Below are 27,946 nucleotides of genomic sequence, written 5' to 3'. Positions count from 1 at the left end.
CCCAAGTAGTTTTGTGTTTGTATAGTGATTTTCTTAGGTGCTGCATGTGTCTCCAGAGCTCTCTCTCTTATGTTCCAGAGTCCATGTTGTATTTAGATGGGCAGCGGCATTTCAGCTCCATGAGTGCACCAGTGACCTTGAAAAAGGACTACCTCATCAAGCCCTAGGAAGACCGCGTTTGTTGAAGGCCAGTGCCCCACAGTGACACAGTGTCTGATGAAGGCCTGAGCAAGTATATTGCTCTTAGTGTTTATTCTCATCCTCCATAGCGAAGAAGGATGTATTCAGCTTTTAGGTTGATCAGAAAAGTAGAATGAGAGAATGGCTGGGTGGGGCAGAGGGGGAAAGAATTATTGAATAATAAATACTTTCAAGACAGTTTAAATTGTGAACCTACCACGTTTCCTCCTGTCTACTCAGGAAATGAGGGCTGAATGCCTTTTTATGTGAGTGGACACATTCTTTTCTTACACATATTGCAACCATCAATCTACATGGTTTCCTGCCAGGGCATTTGGAGGGCATTCTTTAAACCTGACCTTTACTGCAATTCCCCTGTATTATTTAAATCCCATCAACCCTATGTGATTCCTTTGTATTTTTGCCTCCTTCTATTTTCCAGCTTTTGTTGTTAGCAGAGGGTAGATGAAAAGTTGTAGTGAAGGGATTCAACAAAAGACACAGCATTTGTAAGGATTTGTGGGAAGCTTTAGATCTGAAACCATACCAAGGAAACACAAAAGACCCCGAATAGCCAAAGCAATCTTGAGAAAGAAAAATGGAGCTGGAGGAATCAAGCTCCCCGACTTCAAACTATACTACAAAGCTACAGTGATCAAGATGGTATGGTACTGGCACAAAAACAGAAATGTAGATCAATGGAACAGGATAGAAAGCCCAGAGATAAACCCACGCACATATGGTCACCTTATCTTTGATAAAGGAGGCAAGAATATACAGTGGAGAAGACAGTCTCTTCAATAAGTGGTGCTGGGAAAACTGGACAGCTACATGTAAAAGTATGAAATTAGAACACTGCCTAACACCATACACAAAAATAAACTCAAAATGGATTAAAGACCTAAATGTAAGGCCAGACACTATCAAACTCTTAGAGGAAAACATAGGCAGAACCCTTTATGACATAAATCACAGCAAGATCCTTTTTGACCCAACTCCTAGAGAAATGGAAATAAAAACAGAAACAAATGGGACCTAATGAAACTTAAAAGCTTTTGCACATCAAAGGAAACCATAAACAAGACGAAAAGACAAGCTTCAGAATGGGAGAAAATATTTGCAAATGAAACAATGGACAAAGGATTAATCTCCAAAATATACAAACGGCTCATGGAGCTCAATATCAAAAAAACAAACAACCGAATTAAAAAATGGGTGGAAGACCTAAATAGACATTTCACCAAAGAAGACATACAGATGGCCAAGAGGCACATGAAAAGATGCTCAACATCACTAATTATTAGAGAAATGCAAATCAAAACTACAATGAGGTATCACCTCACACCGGTCAGAATGCCCATTATCAAAAAATCTGGAAACAGTAAATGCTGGAGAGAGTGTGGTGAAAAGGGAACCCTCCCGCACTGTTGGTGGGAATGTAAATTGATACAGTATCAATTTGGAGAACAGTATGGAGGTTCCTTAAAAAACTAAAAATAGAACTACCATATGACCCAGCAATCCCACTCCTGGGCATATACCCTGAGAAAACCATAATTCAAAAAGAGACATGTACCACAATGTTCATTGCAGCACTATTTACAATAGCCAGGACATGGAAGCAACCTAAGTGTCCATCGACAGATGAATGGATAAAGAAGATGTGGCACATATATACAATGGAATATTACTCAGCCATAAAAAGAAATGAAATTGAGTTATTTGTAGTGAGGTGGATGGACCTAGAGACTGTCATACAGAATGAAGTAAGTCAGAAAGAGAAAAACAAATACAGTATGCTAACACATATATATGGAATCTAAAAACAAAAATGGTACTGATGAACCTAGTGGCAGGACAGGAATAAAGATGCTTTATACAGAATGGACTTGACACTGGCGGGTGGGGGGAAGGGGAAGCTGGGGCGTAGTGAGAGTAGCATTGACACATATACACTAAATAGATAGCTAGGGGGAAGCAGCCGCATAGCACAGGGAGACCAGCTCGGTGCTTTGTGATGACCTAGAGGGGTGGGATAGGGAGGGTGGGAGGGAGGCTCAAGAGGGAGGGGATATGGGGATATATGTATACATATAGCTGATTCACTTTGTTATACAGCAGAAACTAACACACCATTGTAAAGCAATTATACTCCAATAAAGATGTATCAAAAAAAAAAAGGAACCATGCCAAGAGGAGGTGTTCACAGATGGTGAACAGAGGAGACACAGGACCAAGTGTTCATTCTTCCATTCACCTGACAGCTCTTCAGCACACTCTGCTAGGGGCTGGGCAGCATATATCTGGTTAAAAAACATGAACAGTAATAATAATTACAGATGCTTATGCTCACAGAGCACTTGCCACGTGCTAGATAGGCACTCTCTTAAGCACTTGACGTGTTTACTTCTTCCACCAACACTATGAGGTAGGTTCTGTAACCCGCTCGTAGGGTTTGGCCACTCAGGAATCTGAAGCACAGAGAGGTTAATAATTTGCTCAGGCTCCCCCAGGTAGTAGATGGTGGTGCTGGGATTCACACTACCTGGTTCTGAAGTAAACAGTAAAGGTGGGAATGTATTGATAGCAAGGGAGGCCATACCCAATGTCACACTGCCACCTAGGAACCCAAAGGGACGTATTCCCACGAGTCTGCAGCCAAGACCCAGTTTCTCCTTTGATGGGATGGGAAGTTGATCAAGTTCAGAAGAGAGAGAAACCAGGCTGCACAGAGGGAAAAAATTCATCTCTGAAAAGGTCCTCCCAGGAAAGAAACAGTCTTGAGTGTGGGTTCTAGAACAGCGGTCACAAACTTGGCTCTGCCTCAGAATTGGCTGGAGTGCTTTTAAAAAAATTTGTATTAATTTAATGTTTATTGAAACCACAGTTAATATGCATGAGCACTTCTGGCATAAACAGTCATGGGAACAAACAGCTACTCTGGAGGCGTGCAGCTGGACTCGTGGCACCCAGCGTGTGCTGCACCGTAAGCTTGCTAGCATCAGTCCTCGTCCCCCTCGCTGTACTTACTAGCATCCTGAGCTTCACCTGGCCCTTCAGTACAGCATTTTGCAGATGTGCCTGTAACCCGGTGAGATCCCTGAGCTGCCTCGCAGGAAGGGACGGCCCTGGGGAGTTGTGTGAACGTGCTAAGCGGAGTTCAGTTAAGAGACCTACTGCATGCTGGTGTATAGATTGTATGTTATGCATTTAATCACTTATTGCTGTACACGGAAGCTTTTGCAAGAACTTTTCTCGCTGTTGTAAGAAATGTTGCAGTAAATATCCTAAAACTAAAACATTTAATCCTTAAACTATTTCCTTTGGAAAATTGTTGATAAGTGATCTGTAGGTCAAAATCGTACGCACACATTCAAGGCTTTGAATAGTTCACGTAACCCTCCAGAGCAGCTGTACACATGCACTTAACTCGTTAGCAATTTCCCTGAACTTGGCTGAATTTTATCCTTTACTTTTTTTTTTTAATTTGTTTTATTTATTTTTGGCTGTGTTGGGTGTTTGTTGCTGCGTGCAGGCTTTTTCTGGTTGTGGTGAGCGGGGGCTAATCTTTGTTGCGCTGTGCGGGCTTCTCATCACGGTGGCTTCTCTTGTTGCAGAGCACAGCTAGGCTCTAGGCGCGTGGGCCTCAGTAGTTGTGGCACGTGGACTCAGTAGTTGTGGCACACGGGCTCAGTAGTTGTGGCACACGGGCTTCAGTAGTTGCGGCACACGCGCTCAGTAGTTGTGGCTTGTGGGCTCTAGAGTGCAGGCTCAGTAGTTGTGGCACACGGGCTTAGTTGCTCTGCGGCATGTGGGATCTTCCTGGACCAGGGCTCGGACCCGTGTCCCCTGCACTGGCAGGCGGATTCTTAACCACTGCACTACCAAGGAAGCCCTTATCCTTTACTTTTAAAAACATCTTTGCCATTTCAGTAGGTGAAAAATGACATTCATTAATTGCCTTTCTTTGAATTCTATTGAGACTGAACTCTTAAAAATTGCTTATTGTCTTTTTAGTTAAATTACTTGTTCAAGTAATTTTGAATATCAGATTTTTAAATCAAAATATGTTTTCTACCAGTAAAAGTTTTTATAAGAGCTAGAGATTTTTATTTTTAATACAGGACTTTAAGAAGATGAGATGAAGGAAACTCCAAGGGATATACAGTAGGTTGTCGATGTTTAGTGTTTTGTCCCTCTTCTTTAAGGAATAGTGGGCTTTTAACCAGTACCAGCACTGCTACTTGTCTAGCACAGAACTTCCTAATGTGGGTTGGACTTAGTTTTGTATTGAATAGTCCATGCTGAGATACCCCATTTTACATCAGGCATTTATTACCAAGTTCTTAGTTTTTGCTTAGGTAGTTCTTCACTGGGCAGTCTTCAAGGATGGTGTCTTTATTTTTGGTTGCTTTAGAAGAGTTCACTTCATGCTAGTATGCTCTGCACTGTGTTCTGTGTGCCCATGTGGTGCTGTGGCCCCATTTCTCGTGGTAACCCGAGTATTCTACATGTCTACGTGTTCCCTTTGCTACCGGCATTCTGTATACCGTCTGCTCTTTCTCCTCTCTTTGAATAGAGCCAGTAGCTTGAGTCCTGAATAACTGAAGTTTGCCCTCCACCCCCACCCCAGGGAGTTCAACATTTTATTTTTCTTTTCAATGAATTTGGGCAGAGAAAAAGGCCTTTCATCTTTCAAAAGACACATTTGATTCTGTAGGGTCTCAACCATAAGAGACAAGGATGGCTGAAATATTTTGGGCATTTGTTTAAATTTGCTCTTAGAGAAAAACTTTTGCTGCAGTTGTGATTGACTCTCTAAATTGACTTGTGAATGTTTTCTGTCCCTCCCTGGGCAACAAATAATGAACTACTTTAAAATAGATAACAAGAAAGAGGAATTAAAAATAGGGATTTGGCAAGTTCAAAAACGGATTTAAGGGGCTTCCCTGGTGGCGCAGTGGTTAAGAATCCGCCTGCCAATGCAGGGGACACGGGTTTGAGCCCTGGTCTGGGAGGATCCCACATGCTGCAGAGCAACTAAGCCCGTGCGCCACAATTACTGAGCCTGCGCGTCTGGAGCCCGTGCTCCGCAACAAGAGAGGCCGCGACAGTGAGAGGCCCCCGCTCGCCGCAACTAGAGAAAGCCCTCACACAGAAACGAACACCCAACACAGCCAAAAATGGATAAATAAATAAATAAAATAGCATTAAAAAAAACCCAACGGATTTAAGGACCCCTGACCAGTCACGTTGCTTCTCGTAAAACTGTTGTATCATGGGATTATTTTGATCTAAGGGGATCAATCTGAGGTGGATTTGGGGTCCTTTGGTCCAGCGGGTGGCTTTCGGGCAGGCAGTGTGACATGGGAGGAGTGCTGCTGGCCCGAATGCTGGCTCTTAGGCACCTCTGAGGTCTCACCTATGTCTGCAGCCAGCTAGTTCAGGGCATAGCGTGGAGGATTCATCTCTTTGGGTTCTGTTTCCTTCTCCATAAAAGGAGAGGCAGCTTTCTCATTCCAGAGTTTCCAGATTTAGGCCTACTTCCCTTCACTTGATTTTCTGTTTGGTTAGAGAAATATTTTAATGACTATATTGCACGTAATTAAAAAAAATCAAGTTCCAGTTAAGATGTGTATGCTAAAAAAAAAAAAAGGAGCTTCAGAATAAAACAGGACCTTCTCAAAACCATTCAGTAAGCCAGAGGCATTGATGAAGTAATACCTCAGGGAAAGGATTGTAGTAACAAAACAAAGGGTAGGATATTTTTGTTTTTTTGTCACAGAAATTGTGTACCTTTAATAGAGGGAATAGTATGGCTAAAACAAATGAACAGTACCATAATGGAAGGAAAATTACATGACAGGGTATTGATATGCCAGGCATTTACTGTATTTTATTTATACACACACACACATATATAAATTTAAATTTATATTTTATATGTATGTATTTGCTAGAAAAAAAGTGACCCATTAGTAGGTCATGAAATTTAGTGGGTTGTGACCAACATTACAAAAATAAAAGAATACATTACCCATAGTAATGGTAAGTATTGTGTGAAACTTGTTATGCATGTGCATGATGCACATGCACATTTACGGGTGTGCTAGGTCACAGTGTCAAATATACATCTAAATGGGTCATGGTCATTAATGGAAGGGGTTCTCTCAGCACACATTAACATGCTTCTTTGAGTTGTACTTAGTTTTGATTGGTCTGAATTTAGAAGTTTTTTTTCCATTTTTTTTCCTCTAAATTAGATTGGTTTAAAAACAAAAAACAAAAATCGTTTGAGTTAGTTGTTGCTCTTTTAGTTTATCCTGACAGGGTGCCTCAGGACAAGGGGATTTCTGTGTGCTGGGAGCCATCTCATGGCCTTTGGGTTACAGTGCAACATAACTCCCTTTGATAGAAAACTTGCAAATCCTTTTTCTGATGTCCTGGCTGAGCTGCACAAATGGCCAGAACTTGAAGTTAACAAACCCAGGCCTGCAGATTCAATTCTTACCTTCTATCCTTGGCCACACACTGGACCCCTGAATCTAGCCAATCAACTCTATAGTATGTGCCATCTCCCAGTAGATGATCACGAGAGAGGAAGACCAGTCAATGCTTTGTCTCTTGAGGCTGGGTCACAAGCACTGCCTTTTTATTTTATTTTTTTTTATTTTAAATTTATTTTATTTTTGGCTGCATTGGGTCTTCATTGCTGTGCGCGGGCTTTCTCTAGTTGTGGAGAGCGGGGGGGCTACTTTTTGTTGTGGTGCACGGGCTTCTCACTGCAGTGGCTTCTCTTGTTGTGGAGCAAGGGCTCAGTAGTTGTGGCAGGTGGGCTCAGTAGTTGTGGCTCACGGGCTCTAGAGCACAGGCTCAGTAGTTGTGGTGCACAGGCTTAGTTGCTCCACAGCATGTGGGATCTTCCCGGACCAGGGCTCGAACCCATGTCCCCTGCATTGGCAGGCGGATTCTTAACCACTGTGCCACCAGGGAAGCCCCAAGCACTGCCTTTTTGTATAAGGACAGTACACTGGCAGGGGACACGGCCTTCAGTGGTCGAATAGCAAATGGGCTTACTCCTCCCCTCCTGTGACACGTTCCCTCATCCCTATATTTCCTTGTCGTCGCTCATGCTGGCCTTGGAGCCAACACAGGTGTCAGCATTTTTAGCATTTATTCACTGTATTGCTCTTTTTACATGCCGACTTTGGGGAACTGTGGGCTTCTTGAGGGAAGGGATTGTGTCGTATCTTTTTATCTGTATTGCGTAGCAGAGTACATTGCATATGTGCAGGTCGTTAATAACTTCCATATGAACGAATGTGTGATTTAGGTGAATTTGGGTGTTTGACTTGACTTTTTGTTAATTAAAAAAATTTAAGCTTAAGGCTCAGGAAGGTGGATCTTTAAAAATTTTTTTTTAGGATTTTACTTGTGTACAACATTATGCCCAAATTGTGTTATTACATTAATAATGGAATTGCTAAAAGTTGCTTTGCTGTCTAAGACTAAATACACAGTAGCTATGATATTTTATTTCCTTTTAAAAGCTAAGTAAAAAATTTAATGATTTTATAGACGTGTGTATGTATATGTGTATGTATATGCATGTATATACACAAACATATTAATATTTATACACCCCCCCCCCCCGCACACACTGGCATGGAGACCTTTATGGACCTATTTACCTGAAATACACATTTCTTCACATTCATATGTTAAGAATTCTACTCAAAGATACTTCAGTGACATAATATCAGAATTCATGGGTAACAAAATACAAGGATGCATTCCATGGTATCACATGGGGGGGGTTAGGGTATAAAAATATCATTAATAAAATAGTGGTTAATGTATTTAAGAACAAAATATAAAACCTGGAAGTCTACTGACATAGAAAGTGTAGGGTGTAGGATTAGATGTGCCCTTGGATATAGAAGAAATGATGGGAGTGGGGAATGATTCCTTGCATGAGATTCTGGGGACTAAGAAATCCCCGAAAGAGCAGTCCACTACAATCATTGTAAAGGTCAGAACACTGGCTAGGCTTAATTGGGGAATATTCAACAGAAGGTCAGAAATTTGAGGGAGAAGCAGGGAATCACAGATGTTATTCATATATATGTAAGTGCACTGAAAAGACATTGCCTAGTGTGTTTCATAGAGACTTCGGGCCACCTCTTGACCTATTATTTTGGATAAGCTTCTACTGTAATGGCATGGTCTGTCCTCCTGTTGCACAGGTAGCTACTAAACTATACTGGTCTCCTTTCCATAATCTGTTGGCAACTGTACCTAGAGAAGGGTTTCTCAACCTCACTACTATTGACAACTTGGACCAGATAATTGTGTTGTATGTCCTGTGCATTGTAGGATGTCTAGCAGCATCCTTGACATCTACCCACTAGATGCCAGTAGCATTCCCATAGTTGACAACCAAAAACATCTCCAGACATTACTATGTCCCTTGGGAAAATTGTGCCCAGTTGAGAACCACTGCTGTAGATTATGGTAGGTCAGCATGTTTGGGAGTTGGTCTCTTGTAGCTCATCCTGGTCAGGCCTGGGCCCATCCTCTCCAGCAGGGCAGGGGACTGTTCTTTTGGAACACTCTTTCTAGCCTTCTGTAAATGGCCACATGAGATCATCTTTAGGGTATACTTCTGGGCCTGTGGACTTTCAGAAGTCAGCTGTTTGAAGGGATAAAAGGCACCGAGGAGTGCATTTATAGGCTATTAACATTACCCAGTTAATAGGAAAAGTGGTGAGTCAGGATGTATTTTCACTTATTTGTAGGTACCTGGAAATTATACTATTAGGACCTGCTTGTAATCAAATACTAAGCTCTTTGAGGGCAGAAATTTGTCTTTGGTCACTGATATATGCCAGGTGTTTAGAGTAGGTGATCAATAGTTCCTGAAAGTTGAATGAAAACATTAATGACTGGCTTTTTTGAATGGATCCAAAAATAGCTGTCTTCCTTGTAAACATACCTAAAATGAACATGAGGCTAGAAAAGCTCCAAAGAATGGAAACTATTAATCAAGAAGATACAAGCTTATTCCATGAGTAAAAAATTTTGTACTTTTCAGATTGGAAAGAGGAAACCTGAGAATAAGATTCCAATTGTACTGCAAGTACTGATTGACAAGATTATCACAAACCTGTCTGAACACCAAAGTAGTAGCAGTCTTCAACTTTACTAATAGTTGGCTTCTAAAATGTTGACTGTAAGTTAGCACTTAGAACATACTTTGCTATAGCAAAGGGTTATAAATGGCAGTTGGATTCCCGTGTCCATGTCCGAATGCCTGTCACTAATCCCCTGCCGTTTATGACAGAACTCAGAGCGTCAGCCAGGAGGCCAGGGATATCCCCAACTCTAGGACGGCCTCCCCTGGGGCGAGGGGCTTTTTGCGAGTGTTGAGAGGGGATTAGCATGGAAGACAGGACGAGGCAGATGCTCTCGGGTCCCAGTTCCCTTAAACTACATGGCATGTATATAAGTAATTATAGTAAAGCCATTGCCATACTGGGGTGACAAAGTACCACTGGAGTTCAGCTTTATATGTGGTCATTTGTGAATAGCTGGCTACATATACTTAGGGATTCAACTTATGTTAAACTAAATATCATTTTTTTTTTTTTTTTGGCTGCACCACGCGGCTTGCAGGATCTTAGTTCCCTGACCAGGGATTGAACCTGGGCCACGACAGTGAAAGCCCGGAATCCTAACCACCAGGCCACCAGGGAACTCCCAATGTTAATATAAACATGTAAGTTGTTACTTATAAATTTAGTACAAGCTGTAAATGTAGATTTAGAAAAAAGGAGGAACCAAGGGGCTTTATGTTGTATACAGAGAGTCTGGGGTCCACCGTCCCTACCAGATGCTATAGAAGGTGACTGTGCTCACAACCTATTCTTTCCTGCCACCCGCAAAGGTACAGAGAGGTGAGCCACAGTGGAGTGGTAACAGCCCCGAAACTAGAAATTAGCCTGTCTGGGTTCAAAGACTGAGTCTACCTTTGCTAGCTAGCTGTTTCCTTATCTGTAAAATAAAGAATTCAAAGAGTTGCTGTGAGAATTAAGTGAAATAATGCACCTAACCTCCTAACACAATGCCTGGTAGATGGCATGTACTCCATAAATGTTAGTTATTACTCTTGTTACTAGTTTGAGTCAGTCTGACATTTTTGTATTTTGGAAAGATAGAGAATAACTGCCTACCTTTTGGCATCAGTGTCTACCAAACACTAAATATCTTTGGACCCTGACATGGATTTTTATATTATTCAAGAAATTACTACTGCAACACAATGTGGTAATAAAACAGTGAACTTTACTGAGAAGTTTCAAGCATCATGACCTGAGGAAGTATTTTTCAGTTCGGTTTATCAAAGTATTTGAGCTTTCCAGCTGGATCTGGAATTATCTGTTAAAGAAAAAAAGCAAATTATTCATTTTAAAAGCCAAAGTATTTCAACAGTAGTCTGACATTAGTTGCTTATCTCTTGACTAAAGGTAAAGATTATTTTGTGTACCAAATTATATCATATATATTTAGGAAAAACTGGATTTGTCCTGCTAATCTCAGCTATCCCAGAAGGCAGATAATTTGCTAGTAAATTAACATCTGTACTCAAGCACCCTCAAATTTACTTACAGCTCTTCTCTTTGCCACCAGGCTTTCATGGCATCTTCAGGTATGGTCTAATTAAATCAAACATGTTAAGAGAGCATGGCTACAGATGTTAATGTATTTTAAAAATCATCTGCTGATGAAGTTATGGTATGCTACAACCTGAAAAGGGGGCAGTGGGTCCAAATGGATTGCTTGGAGGTCCAGAACTGTAACCTTTTAATCTCAAACCGCAAAGTGAAAGAAGTACTCTAAAAACAACATGAGTGCCTATTTAGTGAATGGACAAATGCTCTGAAAGAAAAAGTGTTCCCTCCTAGAGCGTTACAGCCTTAGAAACCTCCTAGGTTTCTCATTTCTCACATTAACTGTTACTTGCTAGTTACAGGTAAAGTACATCTATCCCTATATAAAAATATAACCTTGTAATTTATTGTAATCAGCTTATGATAGTTCTATATGCATTTTCTTCAGCATAAAATAAATGTTACCTAATTTCAGGCATCACTCCAGGAGCATTTTGTCTTTGCCAATATATAATCTCTCTGCATTCCAATTCAATTCAAGAGTACTTATGGCATAACCACTGGGTGCCAACAGTGTGCTGCACAGTGGGGGATCCAGTGGTAACCACCGAAGTCCCCGCCTTGGAGGCTTGTACAAGCACGTGGGGATGATGTACGTGTACATAACTGCTTTTGATGCAACACACAAAACTAGGACACAGGCTCTGTGACTCAACAGAGGCTGAGATGGCATCAGGGAAGGCCTCAGAGTGGAAGTAGCATTTAAGTTGGTCTTGAAAGAAGAACTTGGAGAATTTAGGGAAGGGGAGAGAGGTACTCCAGGCTACAGAAAGAAAGACCTGAGCAAAGGCACAAAAGCGTGACAGAGTGGGGCTTAGTTTGGGGAAAGATGAGTCGCGTGATTTGGTGGGAGCACAGCATGTGCGCATGTGTATGCGCGTGCGTGAATCATGGGACGACGACCAGAGAGAGGCAGTGGAAAGAGAGAACGCAGAAGCTTGAAGGCTGTGCCCGAGCATGAGGACTTTGTACTGCAGAGCCACTAAGAGGTTCCGGTCTGCAGAATGACATGCGTTGGAGAGGAGAGAAACTGAGGTCGGGGAGACAAATCAGGAGGCCTGTGCAATGGAGATGAAAAGTTCATCTATCTTCAAAGAAACGCCACCACCAAACCTTTTCTGATCCTACATCCCCCTCTCCACCTCTTTTCTTTCCTTCTTCCCTTCACAGCTGTAGTTCTTGAACTAGTTCATACTTCATCTCCTTCTCCTCATCCTACCCTTGCCCTATCCTCAAACCACCTGCTGCCCTCCCTGTGGTCACGAGGGACTCCACATTGCTCAGTCAACTCATGGGACTCCAACCCTCCGTGCACTGGGACACTGGCGTCCTCTCCCATTCCCACAGCTCAGCGTTCTGCCCGCGCCAGCCCTTTATGCTCCCCCGCCGCGCTGAGCCGCTTCCGGCCTCAGGGCCTCTGCCCCTGCTGCTCTTTCTGCACGGCTCCATGCACGACTGGCTTCCTTTCTTCACTCACGTTTCAGCTCAAATATCATCTGAGAAGTCTTTCCTGACCACTTTATCCCCATCCCAGGCACTGTCCCACCGACTCCCATCAACCTGTTTCTAAAAGCATTCGCCACAACTAAAATTAGAACGTAACTCTGAGGGCTGGGACATTGGCTATGGTGTTCACTAGTAAGTATCATCTGGCTATCATCCAAGTTCGAAAAGTTGCCATATAGCAGGTGCTCAAGGAATGTCTGTTGAATGAATGCCCATAAAAACGGAGTAGAATGGTGGTTGCCAGGGGCTGGGGCTGGGGGAAATGGGGAGACGCTGGTCAAAGGGTATAAGCCTTCAGTCTTAGGATGAATAAGTTCTGGGGAGCGGATGCACAGCACGGTTAACTATAGTTAATACTGTTGGTATACTTGAAATTTGCTAGAAGAGTAGATCTTAAGCCTTCTCACGCCACACAAAAAAGGCTAACTGTGAGATGATGGATTTGTTAATTAATCTCATTGTTTTCAACTATAATCTCTTCAAATATTTTCTCAGACCCTTTCTTCTTCTCTTCTTCTTCTGGGACCCCTATAATTCAAACGTTGGTGTGTTTAATGTTGTCCCAGAGGTCTCTGAGACTGTCCTCAATTCTTTTCATTCTTTTTTCTTTCTTCTGCTCTTCAGTAGTTATTTCCACTATTTTATCTTTCAGGTCACTTATCTGTTCTTCTGCCTCAGTTATTCTGCTATTGATCCCTTCTAGAGAATTTTAAATTTCATTTATTGTGTTGTTCATCATTGTTTGTTTGCTCTTTAGTTCTTCTCGGTCCTTGTTAAACGTTTCTTGTATTTTCTCCATTCTATTTCCAAGATTTTGGATCATCTTTACTGTCATTACTCTGAATTCTTTTTCAGGTAGACTGCCTATTTCCTCTTCATTTGTTAGGTCTGGTGGGTTTTTGCCTTGCTCCTTCATCTGCTGTGTGTTTCTCTGTCGTCTCATTTTGCTTAACTTAATGTGTTTGGGGTCTCCTTTTCACAGGCTGCAGGTTCGTAGTTCCCATTGTTTTTGGTGTCTGCCCCCAGTAAGCCAGATTTTCTTAAAAGCTTTTAATATACACTGAAGGTTTTGCTTGTGACTGTTTTCTTTGCCCTGAATTGATTCTACCACGTCTCCATTGTTTCCCCCCCCCTTTTTTTAATGGTATCTTTCTCTGTATACTTGGCTTTAAAATTCACAGCGCCAGGTCCCATATTCTGCTTTCCCAGTTTCAGCTACTCTCCGTACAGTCCAAAGAGTGCCTGTAGTCTTATGAGTTCTGCCTAGCAATGTTTACTTCATTTACAAAATCAAGGCAGTTCTATTACAAGGAAAGATTATCCTAGGGTTGGCTTTTTTTTTCCCCCCCAGCCATCCTCTTAACAGAAAAATCAATTTGACGTACTGTTTCACTACCGGGTTTCCATCCTGCAGGGCAGACTGAAAGAAACAAAAATTGGCAAAAGACAGTTTAAAAACAGAGTTCAGTTCTCTTTAGCAGCTCTTGTGTTTTCTTTTTCCAAATGAAACTGAAAATAGAGCCTATATTAATGAGAACATTGCTACAGGACACTTGACTTCTGTTAGCTTATTGGCTTGCAGCAAGAAATTTTAGCCATGGAGCTTATCAGCAGGCAGCTAATCTATTTTCACTTTTGTCAATTATGTTTAGTTACATTTACAATAGAAGAAACCAAATTGAGAGTTCCTCTAATACAGTTGGAAAGTTTGGGAATCTGGTAAACTGAAAGGTCTGGGTAAAGCAAAAATTCTTTGAATGTACATTCCCTTAAGCTTATCTGCTATGTCCTGCAGTATTTTGTACTGATGCCATGGTTCACTGTTTGTCAAAAGAGACTTTAACATTATTTGGAAGGTAGGATTTCCCCTTGATTTAGAGTGCACCCTGACTCAGGCACTGAGTTACACTTTTGAAAGGAATATGTAACATGTGTTCTATTTTAAGACGATCTGACCTTTTCCATTTGGCTACTACAAAAACTTGAAGTGAAAGGATGAAATGACAGATTACCAGTGTGATACTGAATAACCTTAAGGATTTCTGAATTACTTTGAGGAAAAAAAGCTAAATCAAATAATGTAAACATGCAAATAAAACCTACGTTACTAGATACTGCCCGATTGGCCGGTGCATTTTAAGTTTATAGAAACATAATTTGAAAAATTACAGTAGCAGAAACTTCTCTGAGCTTAACCAAAAGGACTATGAAAATAATATTTTGTCCATCCTATTCAGTAAGTAGAATATATTAGTGATATTTTGTTAAAAGCACTTTAAATTATAATTTGATCTGCTTAAAAGACCTAATAATCTGAAAACAATCAGAAGACTTTGGAACCATGAAAATTACTTGTAAGATAAGAAACCAAACCAATTATGCTAGTATCTCTCAAACTAAAAAATCAAGAGGCTATGATGGTTAGAAGGGAAGGGCACCTTCTCCATGTTTGTCGGTGTACTGGAATGCTTGAACCAAACGCAGTGTCTCATCCACAGATCTACCCACAGGAAGGTCATTCAGAGTAATCTGTCTTAGGATTCCTTTGTCATCAATAATGAAGAGACCTCTGTAAAACATAAGAATGGTAAAGGTGAGGACATTTGTTCTCAGTCAAGAAAAATATTAGTTAACGTGAATCCCTGTACTGCTCACACAGAAGGATGTTATACAGAACCAAAAACACTACTTACCTACTTGACGGGTATGCACATGCACACACCCCCATACCCACACTTATCTACTGTATATTTTGGGATTATCACTGTTAAACGGTAGCTTTAATAATTTGTTTTTGTCTATGAAATGTACTGTAGTATTATCAGTTGAATCTTGACATGTACTAGGTTTGGGATTGTACTGTAAATGAAATGATTAAACTACCTAGCAATGCCTTCCTTTGGGTGAAGGAGTGATCCATGTTTCTTATCACTGGCTGTTTAGAATGTCTTTGTATTTCCTTTTTCAGTGGTGGAAAAAGACAAAGTCACCAATATGAAGTTGCCTTTCCTTCTGAATCTTTCTATATGTGATTCACTACTAAGGCCTGGGGAATAATGAGATAGTTCGACCTAAAAGACCTGCTATTGAGATAGGGGTGGCACTGTAAGAGTTAAAGTATACTAGAGATAAAAATTGTCAAAGGATTTTACTATCTATTTATTTCAGTCAATATGGATTTCAACCCAATACTTACTTTGGATTAGAAAAGGATCTCGAGTACTAGGGCTAATTGCTTGTGTACAAGTATTAAAATAATGATGAGATATATATATTTAGTAGAAATACATGGCATTACATATCTAGTACATGAAATCTTATTCCATAATCATGTTAAACATCACTGAAGTGTTCCTGCTCATTCTATAACACCTTTTTTGAATGAGCAACTCAACGTCTGAACTAACTAGGGCTCAGTCTCCTTAGACCAGATCAACTTGGCCAAACTCAGGCAAAATTGTTAATTACTACTCATATGGGTATTCTTTCATGTACTACTTTTACAGTTGAAAATTCTCATCAAAGGTGATCAAGTCTGTTCTGAAGTAAGTGACCCTGATCGGAAATTTTGACCTTGCCTCTGTAAGGCACATCATACCAACACACACCACACAAAAACAAATCTGCCTTTTCTTTGGTAGCAAATTGTAGCTTCTGTTTTCTGTTCTGATTTTGTGAACTGCTTCTTTGGTAGACTATGAGACGAAGGCATTTGCCATACTTGGTGTAATATGTATATATGTCTCTTTCACAGAGCAGAGACAGGTCATTCTTACAAAAAGCACGAAATTAAAATGGCAACAGACATCTCAATACCAGCCCCAGAAGCTAAAGGTATCAGGGCAATGCTTTCAAATGTCCACAGGAAAATGCCTTTCAATCTAGAATTCTACACCCAGCCACATTATTAATCAAGCATGAGAGCAGAATAAAAACATTTTCAGACACAGAAGGCCCTCAAGCATTTTACCTTCCAATGACCTTGTATTAGGAAGCTATGAGGATGTGCTTCCCCATAACAAAGGATTACATAAAGAAGGCAGGCAGGCATGGGAGCCAGAAAATTGGGTATCTAATAGAGAAGAGGTGAAGGAAAGTCCCAGGATGCTGGTGCATAAAGTGCTAGGACAACAGCTATGCAGCAGGCCTAGCGAGCCATCAGTCTGACTGGAAGCAGGAGGATGGAGGAAAAAAACTGACAGAGGAAAAATGCAGCACTTAGAGGGGTTACAATCCAGGTGTGGAATTTAGGAATAATTAGTGATGGATATATAGACAACTAAGGGAATGAAAGAAATGAAGTAGTTTATTAGCTACAAGAAAATTAAAAAATTTGCCAGAGGGGAAGGTTATCTTCAGCACACTACACTTAAAAGCTTAGCAGTGAACAATATTTATATAAACACTGAATATTGACTTAATCTGAAATTGTGACACATCATACTGGGAAAATTAATTTGGGGATGATGTAAGAAAGATAAAGTCCTATTTACCATGAAAAATAATACCAAAATTGATATATCCAGGAGATGTATTATATAAGATACTGTTTAGAAATATGAAGTCAAATAATGCAAGCAGTAGCTAAAGGGCTGAAAGTAGCTTCCTCCATGAAGCAGGGCTAGGAGTAAGGAGAGGACTGTTTAAGAAAATGTGACTTTTAAAAACTATGTGCATAAAAAAAAAAAAACTATGTGCATATATTACTTTGATGAAAATAAAAAATTAAAAAAACAAACTATTGGTTCAAATCACATAAAATAGCTAATATTAGATAATTTCACTTGGTTAATGTTAAAATAATTCTAAATTTTAAAAGTGCCTCAATCTTTTTAGTGGCATATTTACTCTTTGGGAGTTAACTTAGTAATAAACTCTAGGCAGAAACCATTACAGACTTGGCAAGTACCAAAAAAAAAAAGAGAAAGGAACTTGGTAGTGACACATGATACAATATGGATGAACCTTTTTTGAAAACATTATGCTAAGTGAAAGAGGCTAGTCATAAAAGAGCAGATACTGTAGGATTCCATTTATATGAAATGTCCAGAACAGGCAACTAGAAAGACATAAAGTAGATTAGTGGTTGTGTAGGGCTAGGGGAGGGGGACTGGGTGAAATGGGGAGTGACTGCTAATGGGGATGGGATTTCTTTTTGGAGCAATGAAAATGTTCTAAAATTGATTGTGGTGATGGTAGTACAACTCTGTGAATATGCTAAAAACCACTGAATTGTATGCTTTAAATGGGTGAGTTGTATGGTACGTGAATTATATCTCAATAAAGCTGTTATATGAAACCCACAGGATTATAAAATACTGACACCTTCACATAAAACATTAAAAAAACTTAGCACTGCAAAGCAAATCAACAATATATAAGAAAATTAAAACTGTTTCAAGCTGAAGTTGCCCTTTTTTCAAAGAATTCTATCAGTATTTATTAACTCAAGTAACTCAATGAGGGTTGTTGGGTAAAATATTTCCTTAATTTTTCCTACTCCAAAGACACAGGTTTGCTAAATACTATGATACTTGTATTTAGAAAAACCATTACTAGAGTCAGTTTGGAAAAGAGGAGAAAGAAATGGACAAACAATTTGGGGACCTGGGTTCACGTCTGGGCTCTGCAATTAACTATAGTAACTTTGGCTAAGTCCATGGAACTCTGAATCTGTTTTTTATGTAAAATGACAGGGTTGGTCAAATACCTCTAAATAATCTTCTGGCTCTAACAGTCTATGACACTCACATAGCTTAAGTTGGGCACTTACCAATTATTTTTAATGGTATCTACAACATTTTTGCAAATAGAGCAAATATTTCTTGATCAAACCTTGTACCTTCTAACTCCATTTCAAGGAGGATTACAAATATATTCATATTTGTCATAATGTAAAACCACTGAAAGGTACCTAAGAGTGTGGCCCGAGTCTTCCAGATATACGCCATAGTCCTTTGAGATCTGATGGTTCAAATCTGAAAGAAGTGGAATGCTTATCGGCTCAATTCCTCCTTGTCTTCGATCGGTATTAATCCTGCAACAGAAAATTTACCTTTCAGGGTTAAGTAAATGGCATATATTAAAACAGCACTCTTTCTTTGCATATGCACACAAACATACAACACACATTCTCTAACAAAGACAGGCTAATATACATTCTATTTTTCTTGCCTCTCCCTCCCTTTAACAATATATTCATATCCTTTAAACACTAAATATGGAGATACACATCACATTTTTAATGTACAGACATAATATATGTTACTAATCTCTACTGACAGTCATTTAAGCTGATTCCATTTTTTTTGCTTTATAAACACTGCTGGAAAATCCTGATAATTCTCAACTTTGTATACTTGTCTGATTAATTCCTAGAAGTGGAACTATGGATCAAAGGATATGCATTGTAATAAGCATAACCTTAGAATTGTGATTGCAAGACAAAGCCTTGTGAGATAAGCAGGATACAACTGGATGGCATTTTAATATTCTGAGAGACAAGAAATGCAAAGTCCACTTGAAGCAGCAAGGAAGTTAGCTGTAATCTCAGACTCATCAGTCTTCAGATTTAAGTATTCTGCAACTTGAACCTGGGGGATGTGGGTTGGGGCCCTCATGGTAGGACACTGACGTAGCCGTTAGGAAACAGGGAACTGTTGCTCCAGATGTTTGCAGCCCCAGTTCTGACATCCAAGTAGAAATCTCTGGTTGATATGAAACCTATCCAGCTGAGAATGTATCCCGCAAAATTCCTTGGGAAAGCAATCCCAAATTATTTGGGATGACATAACTTTCTCCTTAGTGGATTTGTGTTTTAATCCTGCAAAGATTTAGAATTACTAAAGAAATGAAGCAAATTAAACCCATAGTTTTAATATTTTTATATTTAGAAATAATCGGTATATATTTGTATACTAAATTATTTATAATGTTTAAGAGATTTGGCATGTTAAAATAACAGATTCACTTTATGATTCCAATTCAAAATGTGTAATCTGAAATTTTAGTTTATAACTAGTAAAGAAACATTTTAAAAGGACTTAAGACACACCTATTTATTTATTAGATTTGCAAGAATTACTTAAGTTCTTGGGAAAATTTGCCTGAAAATTGAGATGCTTAAATATATTAAATATATAACTGCATCTTAAAATAGTTAAGAGAATCAATTACTTAAGGAAATGTAAATTAAATTTAAATTGTAGCTCCTGAACCAATTAAAATTTTACTTACATATATACACATACATATATGTGTGTATGTATAATTTACATTTATAATTATAATTTATACACATTTACAGTTATATATACAAATATATATTCATGTATATGTATATATATTTATATACATAATTGTAAATGGAGAAAAACCTGTTTTGACTTTGTTACTTTAATGAATTGAATGTTAAATTTTAAAAGCAAAATAATTCTGAACAATCTTTATTGTGCAAAAATTTTGTGAACAAAATTATGGATGCTATTAAAAACTCACATTAGGGACTTCCCTGGTGGCTCAGTGGCTAAGAATCCACCTGCCAATGCAGGGGACATGGGTTCGAGCCCTGGTCCGGGAAGATCCCACATGCCACAGAGCAACTAAGCCTGTGCTCCACAACTACTGAGCCTGAGCTCTAGAGCCCATGAGCCACAACTACTGAGCCTGCGTGCTGCAACTACTGAAGCCCGCGAGCCTACAGCCCATGCTCCGCAACAAGAGACGCCACCGCAGTGAGAAGCCTGCGCACCACAACGAAGAGTAGCCCCCGCTCGCCGTAACCAGAGAAAGCCCGCGCTCAGCAATGAAGACCCAATGCAGCCAAAAATAAATAAATAAATTTATAAAACAAAACAAAACTCACATCAACATGAACATTTCAATGTTTGAAACATGTTGCCTAACTGCTCTCCAGAAATGCTGAATCAACTGTGTTTGTGTAAGTACCATTTCTTCACACCTTTGTCAACATTAGATGAAATTCTTAAATATTTGAACTCTTGGCCAGACAGAGGAAAAAAATGGCATCTCTTGTCATTTTATTGTAAATTCTCTGCAATTAATTAGGCGGAGCATCTTTTCATGTTTAATGAATTTTAAAAAATTATTTAAAGCATTAATTTAAAAAATCATTGCTTCTTAAAAAGTAATTATAAAAGCTATTTTGAGTTTGACTTAATACTAGACAACTGTGTAACAGAGAGACATGGTATTTTAGATTTTATTTCTCCAGATTAAGGTTACCCAATTTATGATAATAAAGTAATCATACAATTCAGTGGTTTTTGCTATGGATATTACATCTTTTGAATTTAACTTTTTTTCCCAAAATTTGAAATGTCCTATAAAATCCTTAAGCATTTTTACTGTACCTTCATTGAACTAGCAGCTCTCAGATAAATTTATTCCTGAACTGTCTGATAAATAACTATATTCCTGTCATACAAGTACCATGCGCTAACCGATTGTGCCACTGGAGCTCCTCTATATTCCTGTCATGTTAAGAGTTGTCTGCCCATAATTTAAGAGTATGTCCATTCTTTTCCCTACAAATATTAAGTTTAAGATACTGACCACGCCAAATGGGTAAACTGTGAATCAACAGAGCATGCTACCACTTCAGTGTTTATCGATCTGAATTCCTCAATTCTATCACCAAAGGCGATGATTTCAGTTGGACACACAAAAGTGCTGAAAGTTAAAAAAAAAAATTATTCTCAAAATACACATATACTTAGTTTCAAATGATTTTGTTTTTATAAACACCTTTAGTATATAAAAACACACATTAAGAACAATTTTATATATGAAGCTTCTCAAGGTGTAGTCTAAAAAAATGGTTATTTGATCAAATCTTATTTAATTTAAAAAGTATATTATAGAGTTCCCAATTACATCTCGATAAACTTTACTTTTATAACTTAATGGATCAGTGGTCAACCAATGTTCCCTTCTCCCTTATGGCAGCATCCCCCATTTTATTAGCTTTTATTCAATAATACTTTATATAGTGCTTTATAGCTTTCAAAGGATCAATACAAATTTTACATTGTTTCACTATTTTTTTTTAACCTTCCTATGCCAACCCTATGAGCTAGATGCATCTACCTCTATTTTGGAGATGAGGAAATACTCTCCCACCCCCCTCCCTTTCTTGATAAGGTCCTCTTCTACTTACTACCTCGTCTCCCAGTCCTGTTGTCAGAAGGGCACATTTAGAGAATATTACCTTAGGGTAGTATTTTTCAAGCAGTGATAGGGACTCCTTAAGCCAATTTATTGAGATCCAACCAACATTTAAAAAAAGTGAAATAGAAAATATGATCACACATATATCACACACAGTAAGGGTAAGTTATAAAGCACATACATGTATATATAAGTGTATATATATGTGTCTATTCAGGAGTGATATTAAAAATATTTAACCACCTTAACTCAAGGTTGGCTTTAGCTCTCTCTGGAGGTTTCTGAAAGGGACTAGGTGGGAGGGGCAACTTGGGGAGGGGGTTGGTATGGAAGTTGTTCAGTATTTTAAGGAGCGTGACTATATCGGTGCATACAGACTAAGTATTACCTTGTATGTATAAGTGTATTGGGCGGCAATGAAAAATGTATTTCCTACCGTGTGTCATCGTCAAGAAAGTTTGAAAAACAGACTTACAGGACAACAAGTTCCTACCACAGCCCAATAGAGGCCTTTCAAATGTTTCAGTTGTTCGAGTGGAGGACTGCCATATGCAAGCAGACAATTCTAATCCAGATTATGTCCCTGGAAACCTGGCCTATGACATGTATTTTTAATATTTTCCAAACGGTAGGAATGATCAGCCCCTGCCCTCCTTCCTATTATTCCAAGAAATGCCACCTAGAGACATACTGGCCCAACTTAAAATTTCGGCAGAAAACTGAAATTCTGCAGAATCTCAGCAGAATTCCGACTTTCTTCCTTGCAGACTGTGGCAAATGTCCCAGGATTCTTCCTTCTCTAACCAGGCCCAGTCCGACAGGCATTACACAGAAACAACAGAAAGAAGCTCTCTCAGCTCCCTGCCCCAGAAGACCACTGCTAACATCATGCTCTAATTAGATATATCTTATTCATTATGGAGTTTTAAATAACACTGGAGAAATAGCATATTTGTCTATGTTATACTAATTTCAAAATTCAGGTTTAGCATCAAATATATTTAATATATGTGTTGCTTTTCAGCTTTACAGCATGAATTTAGAAGGCCTATCATTTTATATATATTAAAATTTCTACTTCTGGTTTCTCTTTGAAGTTAAGTTATAGAATACATTTTAGCTAGTCAAGCCATAGTACAAGTTGATTAGAAAGAAGCAAGTTCTTACTAATTTAAAAGATTATATATTATGCAGATTCATGATTTGTTTTAGCCTCAATGTACAAATTTTTATGAGAATTCTATTTGGATTTAGAGTAGGGGGTCAGCAAACTTCAGTTCACAGTCCAAATCTAGCCTATCTTATTTTTTGTAAATAAACTTTCAATGGAGCACAACACTCATTCATTATTGTCTATGTCTGTTTTGTGCTTCAAAGGCAAAAGTGAGTAGTTGCAATGAAGATCACTTTGAGACTAAAATATTTACTATCTGACCCTGTACAGAAAAACTTTGCTGACCCGTGGCCTAGAGACAACCTAAAGATATGAGCTTAAGTATATCCTCCCTGCAAGTTTAAAATATATTTACTTAGTTCTAGATTACTCCTAATGTAAAAATGACCTTAATATACAGTGGCAAAGACAGAAGAATCTTCTATTTACTTTTGTAACCAAAAAATATATTCAAACAAAAAAGATAAAAGTTGGGATAACTCTCCTTGGTATCTTTTCACTTTCATGGAATTTGAAAAACACTCAAAGTTAAATCCTCAATGTGACTAAAGTTCCAAGAGTATTTACTTTGAGTCAACTTTCTATCTACAAAAGTGCTCACTGCCAGAGTTAAAGTAAGAGAACTACCCCCATAACCATAATTTATATTAATAGGTATTATTCCTTAAGCATATCCAGTATTTTCAGGAAAATGTTCAAGTCACAGAAAAGCAACAGATGTAGCAAAGAATAAAAATAGTAAAACCATAGTTAAACGGCATCACCAGAGAAAAAGGCTTATAAACATTCAAGTTAACAAACAGATTTGTGGCATAAGTCTTGCTATTAAATGCTTTCTAAAATATTCTCAGTCCATTTTCTTGCCTTACTAAGTATGGCTTAATGAATATAAATGTGGCTTTCCTCTAATGACTACATTATGATAACACAATCATGTAGATATAAGTACCGGGGTCAATGGGTTATGATTCTGAAATATATTCAAGATGTTACCTTCTTGAAAAAACTCATCTGTTTTCCCTTTAAGAACAAGTGCTAAATAAAATAATTTCTAACTATTTGATGTTGTTGAATAATGATTGATAATGACTGAGGTTTTACTAGCTGCTATGTACATGTATTACTTACAAATCAAGTGGGTAGAAGAAAAAAACCAGGTATTTCCCACAATAATCAGTTAACTTCAGCTCCTTAAATTCTCCATTTATCACAGCTGTTCCTTCCCAATAAGGTGCTGGCTTGGAAACTAAGAAAGAAAAATATATGATGTTCTTTAACAATGAGAAGGTTGGTGGGAACACAGAAGGACATTTTTAGAAAATCACTAAAAATCCAGGCTTCAGAATCTTTGGACCTCTTTAGCAGTCTGGTGATGCTGATGGACTTCTCAGAATAGTGTTACTGAATGCATAAAATATTTAGAATTGCAAAGGAAACCAATTACATTGAAATGCAATTATCAAAACTATCAAAAAACAAACTGGTGATAATATTAAGATTTGTGTCATTTTATTAACACTTTAAAACTGCAAGATCTAGCAGTGATCTAGTAACTACCCAAGATTATGATGAGTGTAAATGATGTTTCAGGATACTTGCAACAACCATAATGTGGCATGAAAATATCTGTGACTCTACTGGAGACAAGTACAAGCAAGTACTGCTGAAGCTAAGGTGGTTTGTTGCTGATGTTCATAATGGAAAGAAATGCCAAATTTCAGTGGGAGGTTAGTGAAAATAAAAATTTTTTTCCTATTCATGTTCACAGACCCCCTACATTCCATCCCTTCACTAAACCCTACTGGATACTTCACTATAGCCCCTCCAAGTTAATCAACTTTCTACTTTCAAATATTTAGACTTTTGGTTCTCTAATGGCAGTATTCCAGATGTACTAATTTAAATGCTTGTCCAATTTCTCACATACACATGGAGGACCTGCTGCTACATTCAAGGAAAAGGAAATCTGCAAAGATACCAGGACAGAAGTGTAAAATCCCAGAGCATGGGATAATTTTCCAGGGCTTTGAAAGAGGAGACCCCTCTTGAACAGGTTTCAAGTGACCTAATGGAAATTGAATAGTTCATGCTGCTCTCTTGTAAGGGCATGCTGTAAGTCTAGCCAACACGCTTTGATAATAATGTACCTTGATCTTCTGTTAACACATTCAGATAGCACTTAAACTTTCAGAACCATTACATACATTAAAGTCAATACTTGCTTCCAAGTTTGACTAAGGTTCCTAGAAAGTAAGGTTTAATAGCCAGCATTTATTGTATTTTGTATAATATCCAGCATTTTGGGTAACTGAAAATAGAGACAAACTTAAGATTAATTTCTCTGTGAAGTTAATATATACACATGGTTCCTTATCTTGAGCCAGAAATATCTTGATTTGATTTGGTAAAGGCCAGGAGGGAGAATTAGATAGCAGAAGGATACAGAACTATATATGCTTTATATACATTACTTAAAATGCTACTCAAGTATGAGGTTATAATTATAACAATGTGTTGCAGGGACTTCCCTGGTGGTCCAGTGGTTAAGACTCCCAGTCAGGGAACTAAGATCCCACAATTTATGTGGCGTGGCCAAATAAATAAAATTAAATAAAATAAATCTTCTATAATAAATTGACTATAATTAAAAAAAATAATGTGTTACAATGATAGTCCTTAATGATTTTAGCATATTGGGAAAACCAATAAAACTGAAAAATTCTGTTCTGAAAATCTTGATTTTGGCAATTTTGGGTTCTTTCTTTCTTTTTCTTTTTTCTTTTGTAAACACTGATAGAATACTTTATTGTTATTATTTGGCTTAGCAAATCGGTAAAGATTTGTTAAATGATAACACAATGTTGGCAAGGTGGTGGAAAGGCAGGCCCTCGTATCCTGGATATGGCTTGCTTGCTTGCTTTTTTTTTTTTCCTTGGGAAATTTTGGGTTCTTGATTTAAGAACTGCAGTGTTCAAAAAAAAAACAAAACTGTCATCAGTTTATAGAGCAAAAAGAATGCAGTTTGCTAAGATCTATAAATGGAATTCCCAAAGCAACCCCTTGCATGTATTAAAAAACAAACAAAAATTGTCCCGAATATAAATCATATAATTAATAAAGCAAATGCAGAGCAGTACAAAGAAGAATATTTAAATTCCCTCTCCCCATAACCCCCATCAATTTAACTACTGTTAACATTTTGATGTCTTTCCTTCCAGTCTTTTTTAAACACACAAATTTGGATCACGTGCCCCACTTTTTAAAAAAGGAAGCAGTAGATCATGAACAGTTTTTCATGTTATTAAAAATTATTTGAAAGTATGAACTTAATAGTGCCATAATATTCCATTTTATGAGTGAAAAGTCCTTGTAATTTTAATTCTAGATGAGCCTGCACATGAGAGAAATATAGCAAATACCTAAAACTTGAAAAGGTTTGCTGGTAGAGGAAAATCTATTATTACTACTATTTTTTGCTTCCATGTGCAGACTTGGATGGGATTTGTTATGGAAAATATAGGTAATGCCAATAAACACTTAACTGGCTGACATATTTCAAAATATCTTCCCAGGCAAGTAAAACCAATGGGACTTGGAAATACAATTTTAAAAGTGCAACACTAGCTTTTTTAAAAACAAAAATCTAAAGATAACTTTCAGTAGGAAAGAACTGCAGATGTTTAAGGAGGCGAAAGAGTTTTTCTCATTTATCACTCCCACTCCATCCTAAGGCATAACAACATCCAATTTAACACTGGGGATTCATAATTGTGAAGCACTACTTTTTTTCACTGAACCTGGGCAAGGAGCATTCTGTAACTGTACCACAAAAGCCAAATGGTCAGTAGGAAAAGCAAGTTACTTAAAAGCGAGTAAGGGACAGTCTTTATCCTTTAGCCCCTAGCCACTTTTTTTGGGCTAATCTTAACATCCAGATGCAGCAGGCCACAACTTTCTCAGTATCTACTTAGTCTGACGTGTCCTTCCTGAAAGTGGCCATTAGTTGTGTACACTGGACAGAAATGCAAATAATCAAAAGCCAAATTGGCAGGACACAAATTTGCCACGAGGTTTATCATCAACCCAAATGCATTACTTCTAACCTCCCTTTTCCCATTTCCCTACAAAGAGCCTCCAAAGTACACCCTGTAACAAGTTCCTCATTTCTGAGAAACACAAAGGATACCCATTAACTACACAGGCCTTTGGGAAGGTGGCTTTTAATAATCTTCTTTCTAAGATGCAACAACAATCAAAGAAAAAAGAAAAATGAAACGTTTGCCCTCTTGAGCATTTTGTTTAGCCACTTTTCTGTTTAATCAAACTTTCTGTGAATCATTATTCAACTTATCAATGCATTCTTCCCCGAAATCGCAGAACAGACGCGATGTGCTGCAGGCTCTTTGCGATGTTTGAGGAAGTGTTTCAGTTTGCACAACATCCTCGTTGCCTGCAAGCCCAGGACCAGGGCCACCCTCTTTCCCTCATCTGTGGCTTCTGGGGTAACCACTACTTCTTCCAAAATCTGATTAGTGGAACCCATCCCTTTCTTCACACCTGGCACCCCCTTCCATCCCCCCCACCCCCCAAGGAGACAGCCAGGCTCTCCCCGGGACCGGAGGCAGCCCAGGGGGTGCCGCCCAAGCCAGGCCCCCGGGTAGCCACCGTAACCAGGGTACACGTGTCTCCTGATCCTCCCCATCTCCCGCCTCCCTCTGCCACCGGTCACCCCGCCTTGGCGGGGCACCACCTACTCTTGGCTTTGCTGAGGTGCAGGGAGTGGTCGGAGACCGAAACCCGGGACGCCTCCCCCGGGTACACTTGTCCACCCGCGTAGAAGTGGCACTCCTCTTCGCGGGTTCGGGGCCTCTCCTCCGCCTCCAAGCTCCACAGAGCTTCGGCCGGCAGCAGGAACAGCAGCAGCGGCAGCAGCAGTAGCTTTCGGCTCCGGCCAGGGGCCGAAGTCGTCGCGGGTAGCGGCGGCCGCGGCGCCTCCATGACCACGCAAGGGTAGTCGCACGTCCCTTGGCTCGAGAGCTACTTCTCCCACCTCCTGGCAGTTACAACCGCGCGCCCGACGCCCGCGGGAGCCGAAGCGCGGCCTCGCGAGAGCTGCCCCGCCTCCTCCCTCCCCCGCCTCCTCCCTCCCCCGCCTCCTCCCCGCTCC

General features: G+C 39.1%; 2 protein-coding genes across 7 annotated transcripts in view; one reads left to right on the top strand and one right to left on the bottom strand.

Annotated features, from left to right (window-relative positions):
* Positions 1-7,755, top strand: part of ACOT9 (acyl-CoA thioesterase 9) — a 74,100-nt gene extending 66,345 nt beyond the window's left edge. For all 5 annotated transcript variants that reach the window (XM_082447205.1, XM_082447203.1, XM_082447206.1 and 2 more), the window contains one exon: positions 79-7,755. In XM_082447205.1, coding sequence (XP_082303331.1) covers positions 79-167 — 89 coding nt within the window. In that variant the 3' untranslated portion in view covers positions 168-7,755. The remainder of the gene's footprint in view (positions 1-78) is intronic.
* Positions 7,756-10,502: 2,747 nt separating this feature from the next.
* Positions 10,503-27,894, bottom strand: PRDX4 (peroxiredoxin 4). Of its 2 annotated transcripts, XM_082447281.1 has the most exons (7): positions 27,534-27,890; positions 23,908-24,025; positions 20,991-21,107; positions 18,331-18,453; positions 14,855-14,985; positions 13,802-13,836; positions 10,503-10,617 (listed from the first exon to the last, which is right to left on the bottom strand). In XM_082447281.1, the coding sequence occupies exons 1-7, from the start codon at positions 27,775-27,777 to the stop codon at positions 10,567-10,569; spliced, it is 819 nt and encodes a 272-aa protein (XP_082303407.1). In that variant the 5' UTR covers positions 27,778-27,890; the 3' UTR covers positions 10,503-10,566. The 2 variants fall into 2 exon arrangements, with proteins under 2 accessions (XP_082303407.1, XP_082303408.1); XM_082447282.1 differs by lacking the exon at positions 20,991-21,107 and having other exon boundaries at positions 27,534-27,894.
* Between the last annotated feature and the right edge of the window lie 52 nt (positions 27,895-27,946).

Source organism: Balaenoptera physalus, assembly GCF_965194825.1.
Source record: "Balaenoptera physalus genome assembly, chromosome: X".
Classification (NCBI taxonomy): domain Eukaryota; kingdom Metazoa; phylum Chordata; class Mammalia; order Artiodactyla; family Balaenopteridae; genus Balaenoptera; species Balaenoptera physalus.
Note: the sequence above shows the minus strand (reverse complement) of the source record. Positions and strands in the feature narration are given on the sequence as shown.

Bases quoted from the DNA above. Each gene is read 5' to 3' on its own strand.
- PRDX4 (XM_082447281.1), bottom strand. From the start codon at position 27,777: ATGGAGGCGCCGCGGCCGCCGCTACCCGCGACGACTTCGGCCCCTGGC. The intron at 21,108-23,907 runs GTAAGTAATACA...TTTAACTTTCAG, and splicing joins TTCTTCTACCCACTTGATTT to CACTTTTGTGTGTCCAACTG. The intron at 13,837-14,854 runs GTGCCCTTCCCT...TGTTTCTTTCAG, and splicing joins CACCGACAAACATGGAGAAG to TCTGCCCTGCAGGATGGAAA.